At 54.1% G+C, this 17,231-nt stretch overlaps 1 protein-coding gene across 1 annotated transcript; it reads left to right on the top strand.

Moving 5' to 3' along the window:
• Positions 1–8,672: 8,672 nt before the first annotated feature.
• ZIC2 (Zic family member 2) lies at positions 8,673–13,692 on the top strand. The gene is made up of 3 exons (XM_068164167.1): positions 8,673–9,937; positions 11,787–11,950; positions 12,143–13,692. Exons 1-3 carry the CDS (start codon positions 8,935–8,937, stop codon positions 12,401–12,403), a joined length of 1,428 nt encoding a protein of 475 aa, XP_068020268.1. The 5' UTR covers positions 8,673–8,934; the 3' UTR covers positions 12,404–13,692.
• The last annotated feature ends 3,539 nt before the right edge of the window (positions 13,693–17,231 follow it).

Here is a 17,231-nt window from a genome sequence, read left to right as displayed (position 1 = left end):
TCCCCGGCCCCGCTCTGGCCGCCCGCGATTGGCAGAGCCCTCACCACACACTTCAGCAGCGCGGTGGGAAACACTGCTCGGACACGGCACCGGAGGGATTGGACAGATCCCGATGATTGGCAGCGGCTGGAGCTGCGCGATTGGCTCGCTTTCAGGCCGCCGGCGCAGCGGGGATCCGCCCCCGCCGCCCCAACCCCCCCAAACACTTACCTCCCCCCTCCCGCGCCGCCCCCCGAAGTTGCACTTGAAAAACTTCGCGCAGTGCCCGACGGGGCGCACCCGCCACTCCACGCATCCACACCACGCGCCCCCGCCGGCAGCGGGCAGCAGCGGGCAGCAGCTGCCGCTCCCCCGGCGCCTGACGGAAAGGCCGGCTCGGAGGCACTGCGCTGCCGTGTTTATGTTTGAGGGGCCGCGGGTTTTCTCTCCTCGCCTCGGAGAAATCCACGCGGGGCCGAGGCTGTGTGTGCTCATGTCCCAAGCAGGAGGATGAAGGCAGCGCGAAGGGAAGGCAGCCAACGTCTTCCTAAAACAGAAGGGGAAAGGGGGGAGGGGAGAGGAATTCCTTTCCTTAAAAAAAAAATTAGTAAGCTGACGCGGGGAGAGGCAAGCAGCACATGTTAGGGAAAAGTTTGGGGAGCCCGAGTACGGCCGTGTAGTTGAGGGTTTCCTTCGTCTGAGGTGCCTCTCAGCCCCTTCCCAGGCTTCCTATTGGAGAAACTCACCCCATGCCCCTCGGGGGGCTGCCAGCCCTAACCGAGCAACGGCAAAACAGGGATGAAAACGCCGCTGTTAAATGCCCCGGAGCATCGATATCCCTCGACTCTTTCGGGCTGCCAGGGAGGGAGAGGGGAGGCGGGCTGGGAAACGAGAGTCTCCGTCTAGGAGGTGTCTGCTAGAAGCTGCTGATCTCGGGAAAAAAGGAAGGAAAATTAGGGGAAAAGCCTAAAGAAGAGAGCTAGAAGGGGAGGAAGGGCAGGAAGGAGAAAGATCACCCCTGGGGTGCTGTGTGTGTAGGTCCTGGAAGCGAAGCTCTTTTGGAGTGCTAAAACTGCCCCTTCCGCACAAGGGAGGATGCTGCCGTTTGGGGTTGCCGAAAAGGCAGGGCTGGGGCTTTCCCTGACAAACAAAAAGAGGGAAAATAGCATTGCCCTAAGTTTCCTTTGGAACCTTGGGAAGAGAGGTGGCCTTTATTGATATGTCATCTGCTTTCCTAAGGCTGTTGGTGCTCCTGGGAACTCCTAGCTCTCCGGCACTCCTTTTAAAGTGCGATCAGGGTTTGCCTGCCCTTCCCCGCTTGCGGACAGCGAGGGACGCTCCTCCACCATGCCAGGAGAAGAAAAGGGGAGGAGGATACCAGCGGACACCCCCTACACCCCCCGCCACCCACCTCAAGGCCACCCAGTCCCCTTGACCAAGCTAAATCTGCGTGTCTCTTCCTCAGTCCCTTGCCGATACACGTTCAAAAGAAGTCCCAGCTGGTCCTGCATGCCCTGGGCCAAGTTCCAGTCCTCTTCTACTCCCTCCCACCGCTACTCACCTGGGGAAAACTCTCAGGATTTGTCTCACGGCTGCCAAAAGGGGGCAGGGACTGTATCTCAGAAGTCGTCCCCACGACAAGCCACGGCTGCCCCCAGCACCCAAGGGGAAGCGAGACCAAACGGTGCCCTCCCCACTGGAGCCGAACGGGTGCTCATGGCTCTCCTGGACGGGATGGGGGTTTCAGTGATGCTGCAAGGCAAGGAACGAGAATAAATAATCTCTGGGGTTTTAAAAGGGACTGCTCTATGGGTTTATTGCACAGTAAAAACTTATCTCAAACTACCCGTACGTCTATACGGGTATCTATATAAATATTATACATATATTTTCTAAACACGCATGGGGGCGTCTCCCCCCCTCTCCCCCCCCCCCAATTCTGAGCACGTTGCTGAACGGAGGTCCCAAAATCTCCTGGTGTGACGGGAGGTACCGTGGAGGTGAAGAAGTGGAGCACGGCTCCGCGGTACCTTGTGCATGCTTCCTTGTCCCGCTCTTGTTAAACGCAGCGTGATATGTATCTGTTATCGATTTAATATGTCTTAATTAAAATATATCCCCCCGATAAATTTCTTTTTATGAAGGGTTATAAAACAAAGAAAATATTTTATAGCTGGGTAATAGGGGGCTGACCTGTAACTGTGGGGAGGGGGTGGCCGAGACTCACGTGGACAATTGCCTATTTTAAGGATTCACTGCAAACGCAGGGAAGCAAAGGTAGCTGCGTAGGTCGGGACGGTTTCGGACAGTGGTTTCGGGCCGTGAAAATATTAAAGTCCAATTAGCACACCGATCCTAGCTCAGGCACAGGTTACCGCAATATAAGGAGACGGGCGGCCTCACCGTCGTCTCCAATCTCCCCAAACTCCCGGCAGCGCCCGTCGGGGCTTCGACCCACGCCCTACTCTCGCAGTGCAGCCGGCAGCAGAGCCCTTCCTCCGTGCCCCGCTCGCAGGCAAACCCGCAAGGGGACACCGAGGAAGCCTGCAGAGGTGAGGTAAAAGCCTGGAAGCCCTCAGATACATTTCGTAAAGGTTCCACTAGAAACCGAGCTCAGGCTATCGTCTTCAGGAGGTGTTTAATTGTAAAAAATGTTGTGCTATAAGTCACATTATGTAAATGTATGCTAATGATCATGAACACCATTTACAAACAATCATCTTTAATGCACGTCTTATTGATAGTTAGGGAGCGGGGAGCAATATTTTATGACGTGTGAAACATTCTTCTGGGGAACCATTAGAAAGTGAGCGTGGTTGCTGCGCTCCTCGACAGTCCCTCCAAATCTCCCCAGATCTGCTAAAATATCTTACCACCCTCCCGACACGTCGTGGGTGGTTTTCTTCTCTCGTGGGGCTGCCTTGAGGCGTGAGGGAGACTGCGGTGTGGATCCTGGCTCTGGGTTCCTCCAGTGGCAGTCACGATCGTCTAAAATCACAGCCTCCCGGTACCCCCTCTCACCATCCCGTCATGGGGACAGCACTGAGGAGATGGGACCACGGGTGAGATGGTCATGGCTGCCCACGTGCAAGAAGTGGAGAGAGGGAGATGATTTGTCGGCGAGGTTCCTCGCCCCTCCTTTCTGGAGGGGATCAGGGGATTGATATTTTATGCCCTTAAAAATAAACTTCTCCTGCGCCAATAAACGCCCCCTTCTCAACCTCCTCTGCACCCAAGAAGGAGCCCAAAGGTTGGAACATGGCCCCAAGAGGGTATCGGCACCATGCCCGCTGTCGGAGCTGCTGCGGCTGACAAGGCGACCGGGACCAGGACACGCCACACGTTTGAGATGGGGACTTAGAAGCAAAAATCTGGGAGCTGCTGTTTTCAACATGCACCTCGCCAGGGAAAGAGGGGGGCTATTCTCACACATCCCCTTTGGGGATTTGTTTAAAGAGGGGAAAAAAAAAGTCCACCTTTATATATGTGTGTGTGTGTGTGTGTGTGTGTGTGTGTGTCTGTGCGTGTGTGTGTGCGTGCGCGCGCGAGACAAAGAGATAGAGACAGCCTCAAGTAAACTCAGGACAAATTTTTGCACTGTGCTCTTTCTTCCCCCACCTTCCACTCTCCCTGTAGCTGAACGTCACCGTTGGAAGAAGCTGTTGAGATAAATCAAATAGTGACACTTTGACGGCTTTACTTGTATAAGCAATATGGTTACCATATGGCACTGTTATTTATGAATGACAGTATAAATTGTATTACAAAGTCCATCGCCCTTTACCTGTGACACTTCTCTCCTGCCCGTAACGTTTATATGGACATCTCCAGACGAAAAACGATGCATCTAATAAAACTCGGTGTAGCTGCTGCAGACCCCATTTTAGGGGCGTCGCGCTCGGTCTGTGCCGGCTGCGCAGCAGGGCGTGCAGGGGAGCGAACGCGAGGAACGCAAAATACTCGGCGCTGAGCTGCAGCTGGGCAGAGCAGGGGCACCGGCTGCTGCTCGGCCGATATTCCCGGCCTGGCAACCAGCGACAGGCTGCTCCTTGCGCCGTCCGCTTCACGCCATCGCCGACGAGAAAGAGCTTTTATACGTCAGCTTCTTGTTTTACACACACATATACGTATGTGAGACGGAGAGAGCAATAAGTATTAATGGCATGAAAGTGAAGTGCTCCTTTCTGATGCCCCCGCCCTGCCTAGCGGGTTTTCATTAAAAACAAACAATAACAACAACAACAACAATAATAATAAAAAACCCACAACCAAGCAGCACATTGGAGAGTCACAGCTTTGGCTGAGATTTTCATTCTTCCCCCTTTTTGCTTTTACATTAGACTGACAGTAAAAGCCTGACAAAGAACTTTTGTCCCAAAGCGTGTTTTACAGAGGGAGGCTTCAACACAACACATGTGGTCTTCACGGGTCATAGGTCGAACGGCCTAGAAGTGCCTCGGATCAGCACCATCAAAGGTAACCTGCAACTTAATATCCTGTTGATGAGCTTGTTGAATTTATGAGTGTCTGTGATACAGACAACGGTGCAAATGATTCCGCTCAATTGGCCTCTTCTTCCCCCGCTATGGGCTGGCTGCACATCCCCTCCCCGCCCTGCACCTCCTCCCTTTAACTCCGGGGAGAAGCGAAAGCTGAATTTGGAAAGAAAGATCCTCTCTGCCCACCCCGGCCGGCCTTTCCACCTCTTTCCCCGGCGAGACTGCATTCTCCGGTGTCTAGAGAGGAGCTGGCTTCCTCACCCCTCACGCCCAGTCCGGGGGCTGTGACATCCGCCTGGGGAATGGGGTGAGAAAATTAGGGTGGTATATGCGTTCCAGTAGAAGGAAAAAATTGCTCTAGCTCGTCTCTATCGTCCCTAACACCCCCACCCCCTCCTCCCCCCGCCTCGCTTCGCATCAGCAAGAGTAAGAGCGGAGCACTTTTAAGGAAAATCTAGGAAAACTTACAAAAAGGGGAATGATTTCCCGGGAAGTCTGACGTGTGCTCTGCAGGTCTGGCACCTCCAGAAACCTGTTGAAAAACTTCTGTCAATAAACCAGTTTAGCACCGACTTTGACCGATAGCTTCCCTCCTTCAAGAGCTGTCGTGAGCCGAGGGCTGAGTTGCCGGTGCCCGACAAACGAGTGCGGGGCGGGCTGCCGGTGCCTCTGCCCCCTCCACGCCCCTGCTCCCTTCCCTCGTTACCCCGTGACACAGGGAAAAAGGGGATTGCGGTTCAGAGGGAAAAAAACTCTTCTTAGGAGGGACAGCAACGTGACTTTGAACTTGGATCAGCTCCTCTGCTTCCTGCAGAGAGAGTAGGGCTGGAGCCCTGAAAGAATAGCCGAGCGCGGCCAGCCTGCGGGGACTCCGGCTGGAATCCAGCGGGTCCCCCCTCAAAGCGCCCCAGTGCCGGCGCCACTGAGCGGGCAGACAGTGGGGGGAGGCAGGAGGGCAGGAAAGGAAGGAAAGGAAAGGAAATGAAAAAAGGAAAGGAAAGGAAAAAAGGAAAGGAAAGAAATCTAAATAAAGGAAAAAACGGCGGCGGGGGGGTACGTGTGTAGGAGTAATGGAAGGAAAGAAAAATTAAAAATTGTTAAAAGGGAAAAGAAGGAAAGAAATAAATAAATGTCTGAAAGGAATAAGGAAGCGAAGGGAGAGAAGGAGAGAGGAAGGGAGGAAGGAAGGAAAGAAGGGAAAGAGAGAGAGAAAGAATGAAAGCAACCAAGCAGAAAATCATCCAGAATGTACTTTTTTTTTTTTTTCCTTTGTTTTGTTTTGTTTTCCCCAAACCAAAATACAAAGCAGTATTCCTGAACATTTTAGTTATTTTTCTAATATCAGGTGGGTTTTTTTGTTTGGGTGGGTTTTTTTTTGTTGTGGGGTTGGGGTTTTTTGGTTTTTGAGGTGTTGGGGTTTTTTTTTGGGGGGGGGGAGGGGTAAGGATATTCAAGGCTCCAGTTTTCTGTATGATTTTTTTCACTGATCCAGAGGCAGATGATAAAGGAGACCAAGCTTTCCTCTACAATTTGGGCTCTTGAAATCCCCCGCAGCGGTGAAGCCTCTTCTCAGACCTCCACCTCAGAAATCTTTCAGAGAAGGAAAATAGAATTTCTTCACAGTCTGTCCCTGGAAGCCTGGGGGGTCAGGACAAGATCAGCATATGCTCCCAAGATGCAGCCTGGGAAGGCAAGGTCTGAGGAACAGACACTTCTGCCTGCAAAGATAGGATAGAGTGACGGCATGGCAAAGAGGAGAGGGATGTTGTCATCAGAGATGTAACTCTGCAGTAATATTCAGTTTATCTTCTAATGCCTATTTTGGATTAGAAGGAATCCCATTTCTCCCAGGATTAAATCTTCACCTTGTTCAAAGAATAATGTCCGGACTGCCACATTTCAGCCACTTTCGGATAGGCTTAGAGATCTTTTAACTATTTAGTGACAGTGATGGGGAAAACCCTATTTAAACAATCCCAGTACGCAGTGCTACCTTTCCCTCCCGTCCTCCTTTCCTCCCTTCCTCCCTTCCATTCTTCCTCCCTTCCATCCTTCATCCATCCATCCATCCATCCATCCATCCATCCATCCATCCATCCATCCATCCATCCATCCACACATCCACACATCCATCCACCACTGAAAAAGCCCTGCTCAAGCGCTGGGTCCAGATTTGAGTGTGCTCTGTGCGTGATGCGGGATTTAATGCTGCAAGGAGGAATGTCACGGGGAGAATTTCCAAATGCCCCACCAAACCCCTCAACCTCCTAAATTTTGGGTTGCTTCTTCACCAAGCAGAGATCTGATGGGAACCGAGAGGCAAGGTTAACAACAGCGCAGTTAGGATGACAAATGTTATGTTGGGGTTTAATTTTTACAAAGCCTTGTTTACTGGCGAGCTGCTGGCCCCGAGATGATTATTTTTCAGCCACTACAAAACAAACCGAAGCAGGGGCCAGACATGTATTTACTGGAGGGGGAGGGGAAGGGGACTTGTTTGCTCTGTGTGTGTGGCTGCTGTACGGTTTTTTTTATTATTCCTCCCGTGTAAGAATCCGGTTTCCAAATAACAATGTCAGGGTGGGGTTTGGGGTTCGCTTTCTCCCTCTCTCACCTTTTTTTTTTTTTTTTTGCTGTTAAGAAAGGGGAGAGACAAGGAAAAGTCCTAAAGCATCTTGCTCTCGGATGCACATTCACAACACATGGCATATCGACTCCCGCACAAGTGGTTTAAAAGCCCAAACAACCAGGGCGACCGTTTCATTTTCTTTTTTTTTTTTTTTTCCATTTTTTTTTCAATTTTAATTCCTTCCCCACTCCCCGCAGCTGCGGTAACTCCGCCAGCGTGACTTTTATTTGATTCCCTTCTCGCTCCCTTTAATATTGATCATGAGTTTAATTTGCTTTAAACCCAAATGGGGGAAAGGGCTGCAGGATGGTCTAGTTCCTCCCTCTTGCCGCCACCACCTACAAAAAAAAAAAAAAAAAAAAAAAAAAAAAAAGAAGCAGCCCCCTTCCCCCTCCCCCGCTCGCCCCAGCCCCCTGTTTATGTTTTAAGCCCCTCGCTTTGTTTGTTTGCCTCCCGAGGCAGGATCGCATAGCCAAGCGCACATCGATATTTTCCGTGCGTGTGCCTCGCCGAGCCTCTCCCCTCCGCGCCACGCCACTCCTTCCCCCCGCCGTGGGGGGAGGCGGAGGGCGAACGGACACCTCTACCCCCCACTAAAAAAAAAAAAAGAAGGAACCGCCGACAGTCATGGGCTGAAGGCGGCCACCGGGGCCGAGCAGGGCCGGGGCCATGCCGTAGTGAGTGGGGGCCGGCCGAGGAGAGAACGGCGGCGGCAGGGCGGGCAGGGCGCGGGGCGGCAGCGCCGCCATTAGCCGGTGGCCGGGGACGCCCGGATGGACGGGGCGGCTCGGGCCAATGAGCGGGCGCCGGGAGAGCGGCCGGGCGGCGGGTAAAGGCGGTGTTGGGAGAAGAGTCGCCAGTGCGGGCGGGGAGAGGGAGAGAGGCCTGGGGTGGGAGGGAGAAAGGGAGGGAGGGAAGAAAAATAGGGGGAGTGAGGGGGGGGGGGGGAGAAAAATAAAAAGCCGCCGCCTCGGCAGCGCCCACCGAAATAAACAGAGGAGAGAGACAGAGTGAGGACGCGGGCAGAGCGGGGCTGCAATTCCACCGGCCCGACCGTGCCGCTCCGGCCCCGGAGCTCCACGGCCCCTTCCCGGCCCCTGCCTCCCCTCCCCACCCCACCCCCACTGCCGTCCTTATTGTTTTTAATCCGCCTCCGGTACCCCTCCCTCTTCCCCCTCTCCCCTCTCCACGCCCCTCCGCGGCGGCGGGCGGAGGCGGCGCGGGGCACCCCCCGAGTCCCTTCGCTCCGTGGGAACCCGCGGCTGCAAGTTTTTCTCCGTGAGAGACACCGCTAATGCCCGGCGGAGGATAAAACGAGAGCAGGGGCCCGGGGCTGGCGGGGGGCCTGAGGCGGCGGGGAGGGCCGCGGTCCACGCGGGGAGCGGCGCGGAACAGGGCGGGCTGACATCCCGGTGGCGGCGGAGGGGGTGGCGGTGTGTTTGTGCGTGAGTGTGTGTGTGTGTGTGTGCGTGCGTGCCGCAGGGAACGGCCAGGAGAGCTTTGCCCCCCCTCCCCGTCCCCAGCCCCGTCCCTCCCCTGCTCCCCCTCCCCTCCCCTGCCCGCCCCCGCCTCATCTCCTTTAATACACTTTGGTTCTCCGCTCGCCTTTGGACTCTGCTCTGCCTGGCTCCGGATACGGCTCCGGCGGCGGCGGCTGTGGGCCGGTGCGGTCGCGGGCGGCGGCGGCGGACGGGGGACGCGGCGACTGCCGGGGGGAAGCGGCGCGGAGCGGTGGCCCCGCGCCGTGCCGGGCGGGCGGCAGCAGCCCGGCAGCGGTAGCGGGGTGGCGGCAGCGGCAGCGGCGGCGTCCCCGGAGTGGAGCGGACCATGCTGCTGGACGCCGGCCCGCAGTTCCCGGCCCTCGGTGTGGGCACCTTCGCCCGGCATCACCACTCGGCCGCGGCGGAGATGCAGGACCGGGAGCTGAGCCTGGCAGCGCAGAACAGCTTCGTGGACTCGGCGGCGGCGCACATGGGCGCCTTCAAGCTCAACGCCGGCGCTCACGACCTCTCCCCCGGGCAGAGCTCGGCGTTCACCTCGCAGGCGCCCGGCTACCCCGCCGCTGCCCTGGGGCCCCACGCGGCTCATGTCGGCTCCTACTCCGGGGCACCCTTCAACTCCACCCGGGACTTCTTGTTTCGCAGCCGTGGCTTCGGGGACTCGTCGCCGGCCGGCGGGCAGCACGGCATCTTCGGCCCTGCGGCCGGCAGCCTGCACCACCCGCACACGGACGCTCAGAGCCACCTCCTCTTTCCAGGCATTCACGACCAGCACGGCCCCCACGCCTCCCAAAACGTCCTCAACGGGCAGATGCGCCTGGGCTTGCCGGGGGAGGTGTTCGCCCGGTCGGATCAGTACCGCCAGGTCTCCAGCCCCAGGACTGACCCGTACTCGGCGGCTCAGCTGCACAACCAGTATGGCCCCATGAATATGAATATGGGCATGAACATGGCAGCTCACCACCACCATCACCCAGGTGCCTTTTTCCGCTACATGCGGCAGCAGTGCATCAAGCAAGAGCTCATCTGCAAATGGATCGACCCTGAGCAGCTGAACAACCCCAAAAAAAGTTGCAATAAAACTTTCAGCACCATGCACGAGTTGGTCACCCACGTCTCTGTGGAGCATGTTGGGGGACCCGAGCAGAGCAACCATGTCTGCTACTGGGAGGAGTGTCCCCGGGAAGGCAAGCCCTTCAAAGCGAAATACAAACTGGTCAATCATATCCGAGTGCACACGGGAGAGAAACCCTTCCCCTGCCCCTTCCCCGGCTGCGGAAAAGTTTTCGCCAGATCAGAAAACCTCAAAATTCACAAAAGGACGCATACAGGTAATTCGGTTTTTTTTCGGAAGATTTATCCCCTCGGTACCTGTACATATATACGTATAAATTTATTTGTTTTTATATAAGTTTATATATGTGTAAACAGGTCGAGGCTCAGACAGAAATATAAAATTATGGGAGTGATAAAATAAGGATGATCCTGTTTAGTATTTATTTTCCCGCTCCGTCACACAGCTGCATTTGTTTTGGTTTCCTCCTCAGCATCCTCTCACAACCTCCCTACCCCCCACTCCCCCACACCTCCTTTCCCAGATTTCGAAAGGATATTTTCCTGAATTCTTGTAATTCGCGGGGTTGAGCAAAGTAGATTCATTCCGAGGCTCGGAGGGGTCTTTCCACAGAAAAGTACAATACGTTGCAAACTAAATTCTGCCGTCTTGCTAAAAGACTGAAGACGTCTATATGTGTATACACACACACACATATATATATAGGAAACGCCTTAGACATTTGCAATGCGCGGCGTATTTGCATGTAACTTCAGCGCTTGTGAGCATGGCTTTCGTGTGTGGATGCCGACAGAAACTATATAATTCTGTGCAAAATCCCTCATTAGTAAAAAAAATCCCTTTGGAAGTGGCAAAACGTCCCTTTTTGGCAATGCTTTCCATTAAGTTTAAATGGTGTGAGCAAGGCAATAAAATGTTCTCATTCCACCTGAAAGAGAAAAAAAAAAAGGAAGTGTTTTGAAAGTCTCACTCGCGGTGAATTACTGTGCTTTTGCAACTGTTTATTAAAATTATGTGGTAGGGAACAGAGGATCTGAGGCTCGGAAACTTCCACCCGAATCAGGTGGAAGAGGAGCGAAGCAGCCCAGGCTTTCCCCAATGGAAAAACCGCCTGAGCCGAAGGGTAACAAAAATAATCGCATCCTCCCGCCTCATCTATTATTCATTTACTACTCCTGCCGGCTCGAACCGTGCCAGACTATTTCATAAAAGACGGCCAAATATTTTAGCGACTTCCACTCCAAATATTTACCCGGGGAAAGGCTAAAAATCTCGAGGCCTATTGTTTTCTCAAGTGTGAAGCCCGATGCGAGGTGCCAGACGAGCTTTAACAAGGTTTAAAATTTGAGAAATGTATTTGCATGAGATGCCCGCGCTGAAGTCATTGTGTCTGAGCGGATGTCTTTAAGAAACAATTTAGGTGCTAATGGAATTTAACGTTAAATGCTTCCCCCCCCTCGCTCTCCAAAGGAGGGGGGATGTGGAGTTCTCACCTCCAAATTACTCCCCGGCATTTGGAGTCCTGGCAAGCAGGGCGAGAGGGATCTCTATGAAAATTAAATGAAGTATTTTACAGACGTTTAGTTTTCCCAGCGGATGTACGTTTATCTCGAATATCCATACACGAAACAATCTGCTCGGCCTTAAATCTGCCCGTAATGGTTTCCAGTTTAACAGGATAGCGGATATGGTACCGAAGTGAAACGGCTTCATGCTTTTTTGCGCTTTTTTTGCGCCTTTTTAAAATTTATCGCTACTATTCTTTTTTTTTTTCCCCCGGAGCTGGCTGTGCGTCGGCACCAGTTGAAATTACACGAGGCAGGATGCCCGTGTGTGTGTGTGTGTATTTGGTAGGAAAACAAGCCGGGGGCCAGGCACTGTCTCGCTGAGAGTGAGCCAGTGGTCACTGAGATCTCGGGGGCCGAGGCAAAATCGGCCCCTTGCTTTGGGAAGATGCTGGGCGAAGAGACGGGAATCGGTGGGTCGAGAAAGGCGCGGGAGAAGGGAGTTGGGGAGGGAGTCGGGACCTGGGCGGCGTGGGGACTGCGCGGACTTTGCGCGAGAGCAGCCGCGCTCATTCCAGTCGTTCCGCCGCTCTCTTGTAGGGGAGAAGCCCTTTCAGTGCGAGTTTGAAGGCTGCGACCGGCGCTTCGCCAACAGCAGCGACCGCAAGAAGCACATGCACGTCCACACATCGGACAAGCCCTACCTGTGCAAGATGTGCGACAAGTCCTACACCCACCCCAGCTCCCTGCGGAAGCACATGAAGGTACCCGGCCCCGCAGCCGGCGGCGGGAGGCGGGAGGGCGGCCGTTCCGCACCGGGCGCCCCATCGGGGCGGCGGGCGGCGGGCGCGGGGCCTGGGGGTGGCGGGCCGTGCCGGCGGCGGGGGGAGCGCCCGGGGGGCGGCGGCGGCCTCCTCGTCCCCCCTCCACCCGGCCGTGTTGCCTTTGCCCCCCAGGTGCACGAGTCGTCCCCGCAAGGCTCCGAATCCTCCCCAGCCGCCAGCTCCGGCTACGAGTCCTCCACCCCCCCGGGGTTGGTGTCCCCCAGCGCCGAGTCGCAGAGCACCAGCAACCTCTCCCCGGCTGCAGCGGCAGCGGCGGCGGCAGCGGCGGCGGCTGTGTCCGCCGTGCACCGGGGAGGTGGCAGCGGCAGCGGCGGAGGCGGCGGTGGCGGCCACAGCGGCCTCTCCTCCAACTTCAACGAGTGGTACGTGTAAGGCCCCGCCGGACTGCTCTGCACGGCCCCGCCGTGCCCTCTGCTCCCCTCCCGCCCCAGAGGCGGCGGCAGCGGCGGGCAGGAGGGAGAGAACCCGCCGGAGATGCGCCAGGAGGTGCCACCGCACCTACTGGCAGTGACATGACGACCGAGTAGAATGGGGACAGGGATCTTTATCTTCCCACACCCCTTCTGCCTTCGGGTCTTTTTTGTTGTTGTTGTTGTTGTTGGATTTTTTCTTTTATTTCTTTCCGAGAACATTTTGAACCAGAAAGAAAAAAAAAATATCTATAAAAGTATGTTCTGAAAACGTAACAGAACTAGTAAATAGAGGAATGGAAAGAGGAGAGAGAGGGGCAGAAAACCGACCCCATATGCCACCAACACACCACCCAGCAAAAGCCTTCTCAAGCCGAAGTAAAGAAACTCTCTCCGGAGCCTCCAGACAAAAGATCAGAGACTCAAATCCTTCGACCCTGCGCCTGCCCACCCGGAGCCGTCAGCACCCTCCTGCCCCATGAACTGTGTACATAGCGGCCCTCTCCTTCCTCCAGTTGAGGTGGGAAACTAAGTTTTCCTGGATTCTTGGTGTATAGAAGCTCACCCCTTTTGTAAACCGCGGATTGGTCCCCATTTTTTTTTTTTTTTTTTGGGTCTCTTTCTTTTTTCCTCTTCCTCCCTCCCTGAGAAACTGATGGACTTGTTTTCTTTTCTCCTGCTCCCCCTCCCTGCCTCCATCTCTCCTTTTTTAGTTCACTTCTTTAAAAAAAGTAAGGTGGAAGAAAAAATGGTTTCTTTTGTAATTGTGATATCTTGAATATTGTGTTCCTTTTTAAGAGGCAACTTGATTGTAAACTGCATTTCATCTATAGACTGGGGGAGAAATACCGTGCCAAAGTCTCCATTCTGTTGCTCACAGACACACACTCGAACAATGCTTGTGAATGTATTTTTTTCTGTTAGCTGGGTTTACATGTGATGTTTTAGTGCTTTTGCAAGTTCAATTTGTTAGTTCCTGTTCAGAAGATTGTGAGGAAAAATAAACGTTGTGCCGTTAGCTTTTCTGTAATAACACCCTCCCTTCTGTAAATATCTGTTACCATATTTATCCATTTGTAATTAAATTATGGTATTAACTTGCTACAGAGGAAACAGTATTTATAAAGAATGTTTCTTAACTATAAATATGTACAATTGTGAGCATAAACTGTTTCAGATTTTTTATTTTAAGGTTTTAAGTGGTTTCATCATTTCTTGTGATATGTTTTGAGAGTAATGCATACAGAAATATAATAAAACGTGTTGAAACTGCATGAGCTATTTCCTTTCTATAACATGGACTCTCTGAAACCTGCACTAACACAGCTGAGGGGCTGAGCCACAGTTACAAACCAAATTATTTTTAAAAATCCACCCTGTTCTGGAGCATGAGGACGTCTTCCAGGTGGACTCCTCGTAAAAAAAAACAAACAAGCACAAAACCAAACCAAAACCAAACCACTTAAATAAACTGGGAAGACCCCGAGTGGAACAAAAAAAGGTGAGGACTTTCATCTTCCCCAAATGGCCGACAAGGCGGGATCTTCTTCATGAAGATCTTTACACAAGAGTGCAGCTACCTTCTTCTTCTGCCATACATAGTCTCATCCCTCTTTCCTGATGCATATGTGCTTTAGGGAGCTCGTTGCCTCACAGGGTGACAAGGCGGGACGAAAGTGGAAGGGCAAGGGCCAGGCGCTGAGCTCTCAGCAGAGCAGCTTTGCGCCGTCAATACTATCCTGCGTCTCCCGTATTTTTGGTAACCTCCCTCCAGCCCTGGAGAGGACGAAGTGGCGACGCCCGAGAGGTAATTTGTCCCCTCGAGGTCTCTTTCCTCCTTTCTCTCTCTCTCTCGTTTTCTTTTTGCTTTTGTTTGTTTTCGGTATCTTTTATTGGTTGGTTGGTCGGATTTTTTTTTAGCCCAGGGAGAAGTTTGAGTAAGATGAGCGGGGGACCGAGAACTGCCGGGCGATGCCTTTCCTGGGGCGCCTGACGGAGTGCGGCTGACGGAACTGCCCTTTTGGGGCAGTCAGCCAGCGGGTCTCCGAGCAGAGTCTGCAGTACCGGGACACCAACGGCACGCGTTAGAGCAGCAGAGAAATCGTGTTAAAATCTCAGCTTTGCCAAGCCTCTGAAAAGTGCCCCGACGAGGAGGCAGCGCTGTGAGCCGGGCTCCGAGCGCCCTGCGGTGGCTGCACTGCCTTCAGCAGCAGTTTGTGCAGAGGGAGAAGAAAGACCTTTGCTCCTCACACCCGGCCGAACCCATCACCGCCCCCCGGGCTAGTTGTGGCTTTGGGTTTTTCGGGCTTTGTCCCCTGGTCTAATATCAGTAGAGGTGTCCCGAGCCTGTATGGAGAAGATAAGTGGAACGATGAGGGTACGGAAGGCCCTGATTGCTTTTGGGGTGAGGTGGGGATTACCTACATCCAGGGGGAGGAGGAAGGTAAAGACTCCCCCAGTCCTGCCGCTGCCAACGAAGTTTACATGCGGAGTGGAGACTGAGCGTCCTCTGCGGCCGCGCCCCTCCCAGCGCGGCCATGCCCGCGCACACGGCAGGCTCTCCGGGTAATCAAACGGCTATTAAAACCTAATTTATGTTCGGTAATAATATGACACAAAAAAGTACTTATTAAAATCATTGGCATATGCCGCTTTCCCGTTGGAGACATCCGTGGGAAATGTAGATGCGAGAATCCCTCTTTGTCCTGACGGCCTTCCCGCAGCCGGGAAGCCAAACGGAGGTCCCACTTGAGAGCCCGGTGCGTGCTGCCAGCCATGGGCTGTCGAGATATCTTCCCGGGCCCGGGGGCGCACGGGCAGCCCTGCCCACGGGGGACGAATCCCGCTCCGGGGTTCCACCGCCTACTCCCACCCTGGTAGGTCTCTGTCCCGGTCTGCGAGAAGTGCACCGGAGCTGGGCTCCCCCTTTCCCTCCCCTTGGAGACTTTCTGGCTTCGGGAGATCCCCAGGCTTGACATTCCAGCCCTCAACATCCTATAGCAGGAATGAGCAGCACAGGTGGGCAGCTCCCCAGCCCAAAGTACAGGTCGTGTGGAAGCAGGGTCAACTCCTCTTCCTCCGGGCAGGAATGCTTCCTCGGCAGGCCTGGGCAACGGCCCGCAAAGTCCGTGGCCATGAACGACGCCCCCCTTCCCTGTCCTCCCTGGGATGGCCCTGAACTTGACCCTGGCCCTGGCGCATCCATCCAGCAGCCCCTCTCCGCCCGCCTCCCCCGGGCCCTGACCCTGGCCCGGCCCTGCCACACTTAAGGGGGAGCGGTAATTCATCGGGTTCAGGGGTTGTTGGTTGTTTTTTTGGTGGTGTTTTTGGTTTGGTTGTGTTTGGGTTTTTTTTTTCCCCGGAGGAAGGGCAGCCAAGACACGCCTTGCAACCTTGTGCGCGGGTGGCCCGGCTGCAGGGACCCCTGGCCCCGGAGTCCTCCTCCGTCCCCCTTCTGCCCTCTCTCCTTCCTCCACCTCATTCCTGTCACCTCAATTCCTCCACCTCCAAATCTCTCTCCCTTTGTCTCCCACACTGAGTCTGACCTTTCAAAACCTCCCTACTCCGTTTCTGGAGGCAACCTGGAGACCAAACTGGAGGGTGTCTGGGTATTCCCTCGGCACCTACAACCTTCCCCCAACCTCCACGCCCAGCCACACCGGGCAGAGTGTTTCTGCCACCCCGACGACACTGTCCCGACAGCTCCTTGCCGCCCTGGCCCCTAGGTCCCCACCGTCAGTGAGCAATGGGGGACATGGTGCTGCCCTCTCACCGAAACCCTGTGCCAGACTGCAGAAGCCCCACTTGGCCGATTCGCTTCCAGCGGCAGGATTCTTCGTTTTTCTTGAAAACCAGTGTGGAGTATTGATTTTACTTTGTATTAGTAGTAGTATTATTAATTATAAAACTATCTTTTAACTCTGTCTGGAGAGACCAAATTTCCCGGGGAATTGCTCTCTTCTCATGCTCTCCACCCAAGAAAAAAAAAAAACAGAGGGTCCGTCCATAAAACAAGTTGTGCTGCGCCCCATGTACCCTGCAATAGTGGTAGGGCTCTACCCTGCTCGTACCTGCTCCAGCTGCTCGTACCTGCTCCAGCTGCTCGTACCTAATTAAACTCTTCTGCACCTGGTTTGGCTGCTCTGGTGTCTTTGTATGGCAGACGGTGGTGGTAAAAAAAATCCAGCAAACCCAAAGGCAAACCAACCTCCCACCAAACAGAGATGACAACAGCCCAAACCAAAATAAAATAAATTAAAATAAAATACGTCATCTCTCTTTCGAACGTCGAACGCAGAGCGGCCGCCGAGATCGGTGGTACCGATGCCGATACCGGCAGCCAGGCAAGGGGCTGCCTCTGCCCAGCCGAGCCCCTGCCGCGGGCAGCCGGGGGGCACCAGCCCGGTATGCGGCCGCTCCACTCGGCTCTGGCCAGACCTCCCCAAACACCTAACAGCCTTTTAAATTTCCCCTTTGTTTTCAAAAACTCATGCACGTTTCCTGCCGCTATGAAGACATAACAGGCTCCCCTAAACCTCTCCCTAGCCACGCGTGCACGCTAGACATGCTTCCGGGCACAGAGAGGTATGCATATTTTCATCTCTATGCATGGTTGGGCTTTCTTTTGGTGGTGTTTTTTGAATCTCGTGGGTCGCTTTTTCCGCCCTGTTTTTATTTTATTTTATTTTATTTTATTTGTTTCTTCCTTTCTTCTTGTCCTTTTTTTTTTTTTTTTCCCCTTTAACCCCCCCCACCCCCCCACCCCCCGATCCAGACGACTGGGGAAGCAG

This window comes from Melanerpes formicivorus, unplaced genomic scaffold, assembly GCF_026170545.1.
Source record: "Melanerpes formicivorus ecotype bairdi unplaced genomic scaffold, bMelFor1.0.p_v2 SCAF_1, whole genome shotgun sequence".
NCBI classification, from domain to species: Eukaryota; Metazoa; Chordata; class Aves; order Piciformes; family Picidae; genus Melanerpes; species Melanerpes formicivorus.
The sequence above is the reverse complement of the archived record's forward strand: the minus strand, read 5'-3'. Positions and strand labels throughout refer to the sequence as shown.

Bases quoted from the DNA above. Each gene is read 5' to 3' on its own strand.
- ZIC2 (XM_068164167.1), top strand. From the start codon at position 8,935: ATGCTGCTGGACGCCGGCCCGCAGTTCCCGGCCCTCGGTGTGGGCACC. The intron at 9,938-11,786 runs GTAATTCGGTTT...GCTCTCTTGTAG, and splicing joins TCACAAAAGGACGCATACAG to GGGAGAAGCCCTTTCAGTGC. The intron at 11,951-12,142 runs GTACCCGGCCCC...TTTGCCCCCCAG, and splicing joins CCCTGCGGAAGCACATGAAG to GTGCACGAGTCGTCCCCGCA.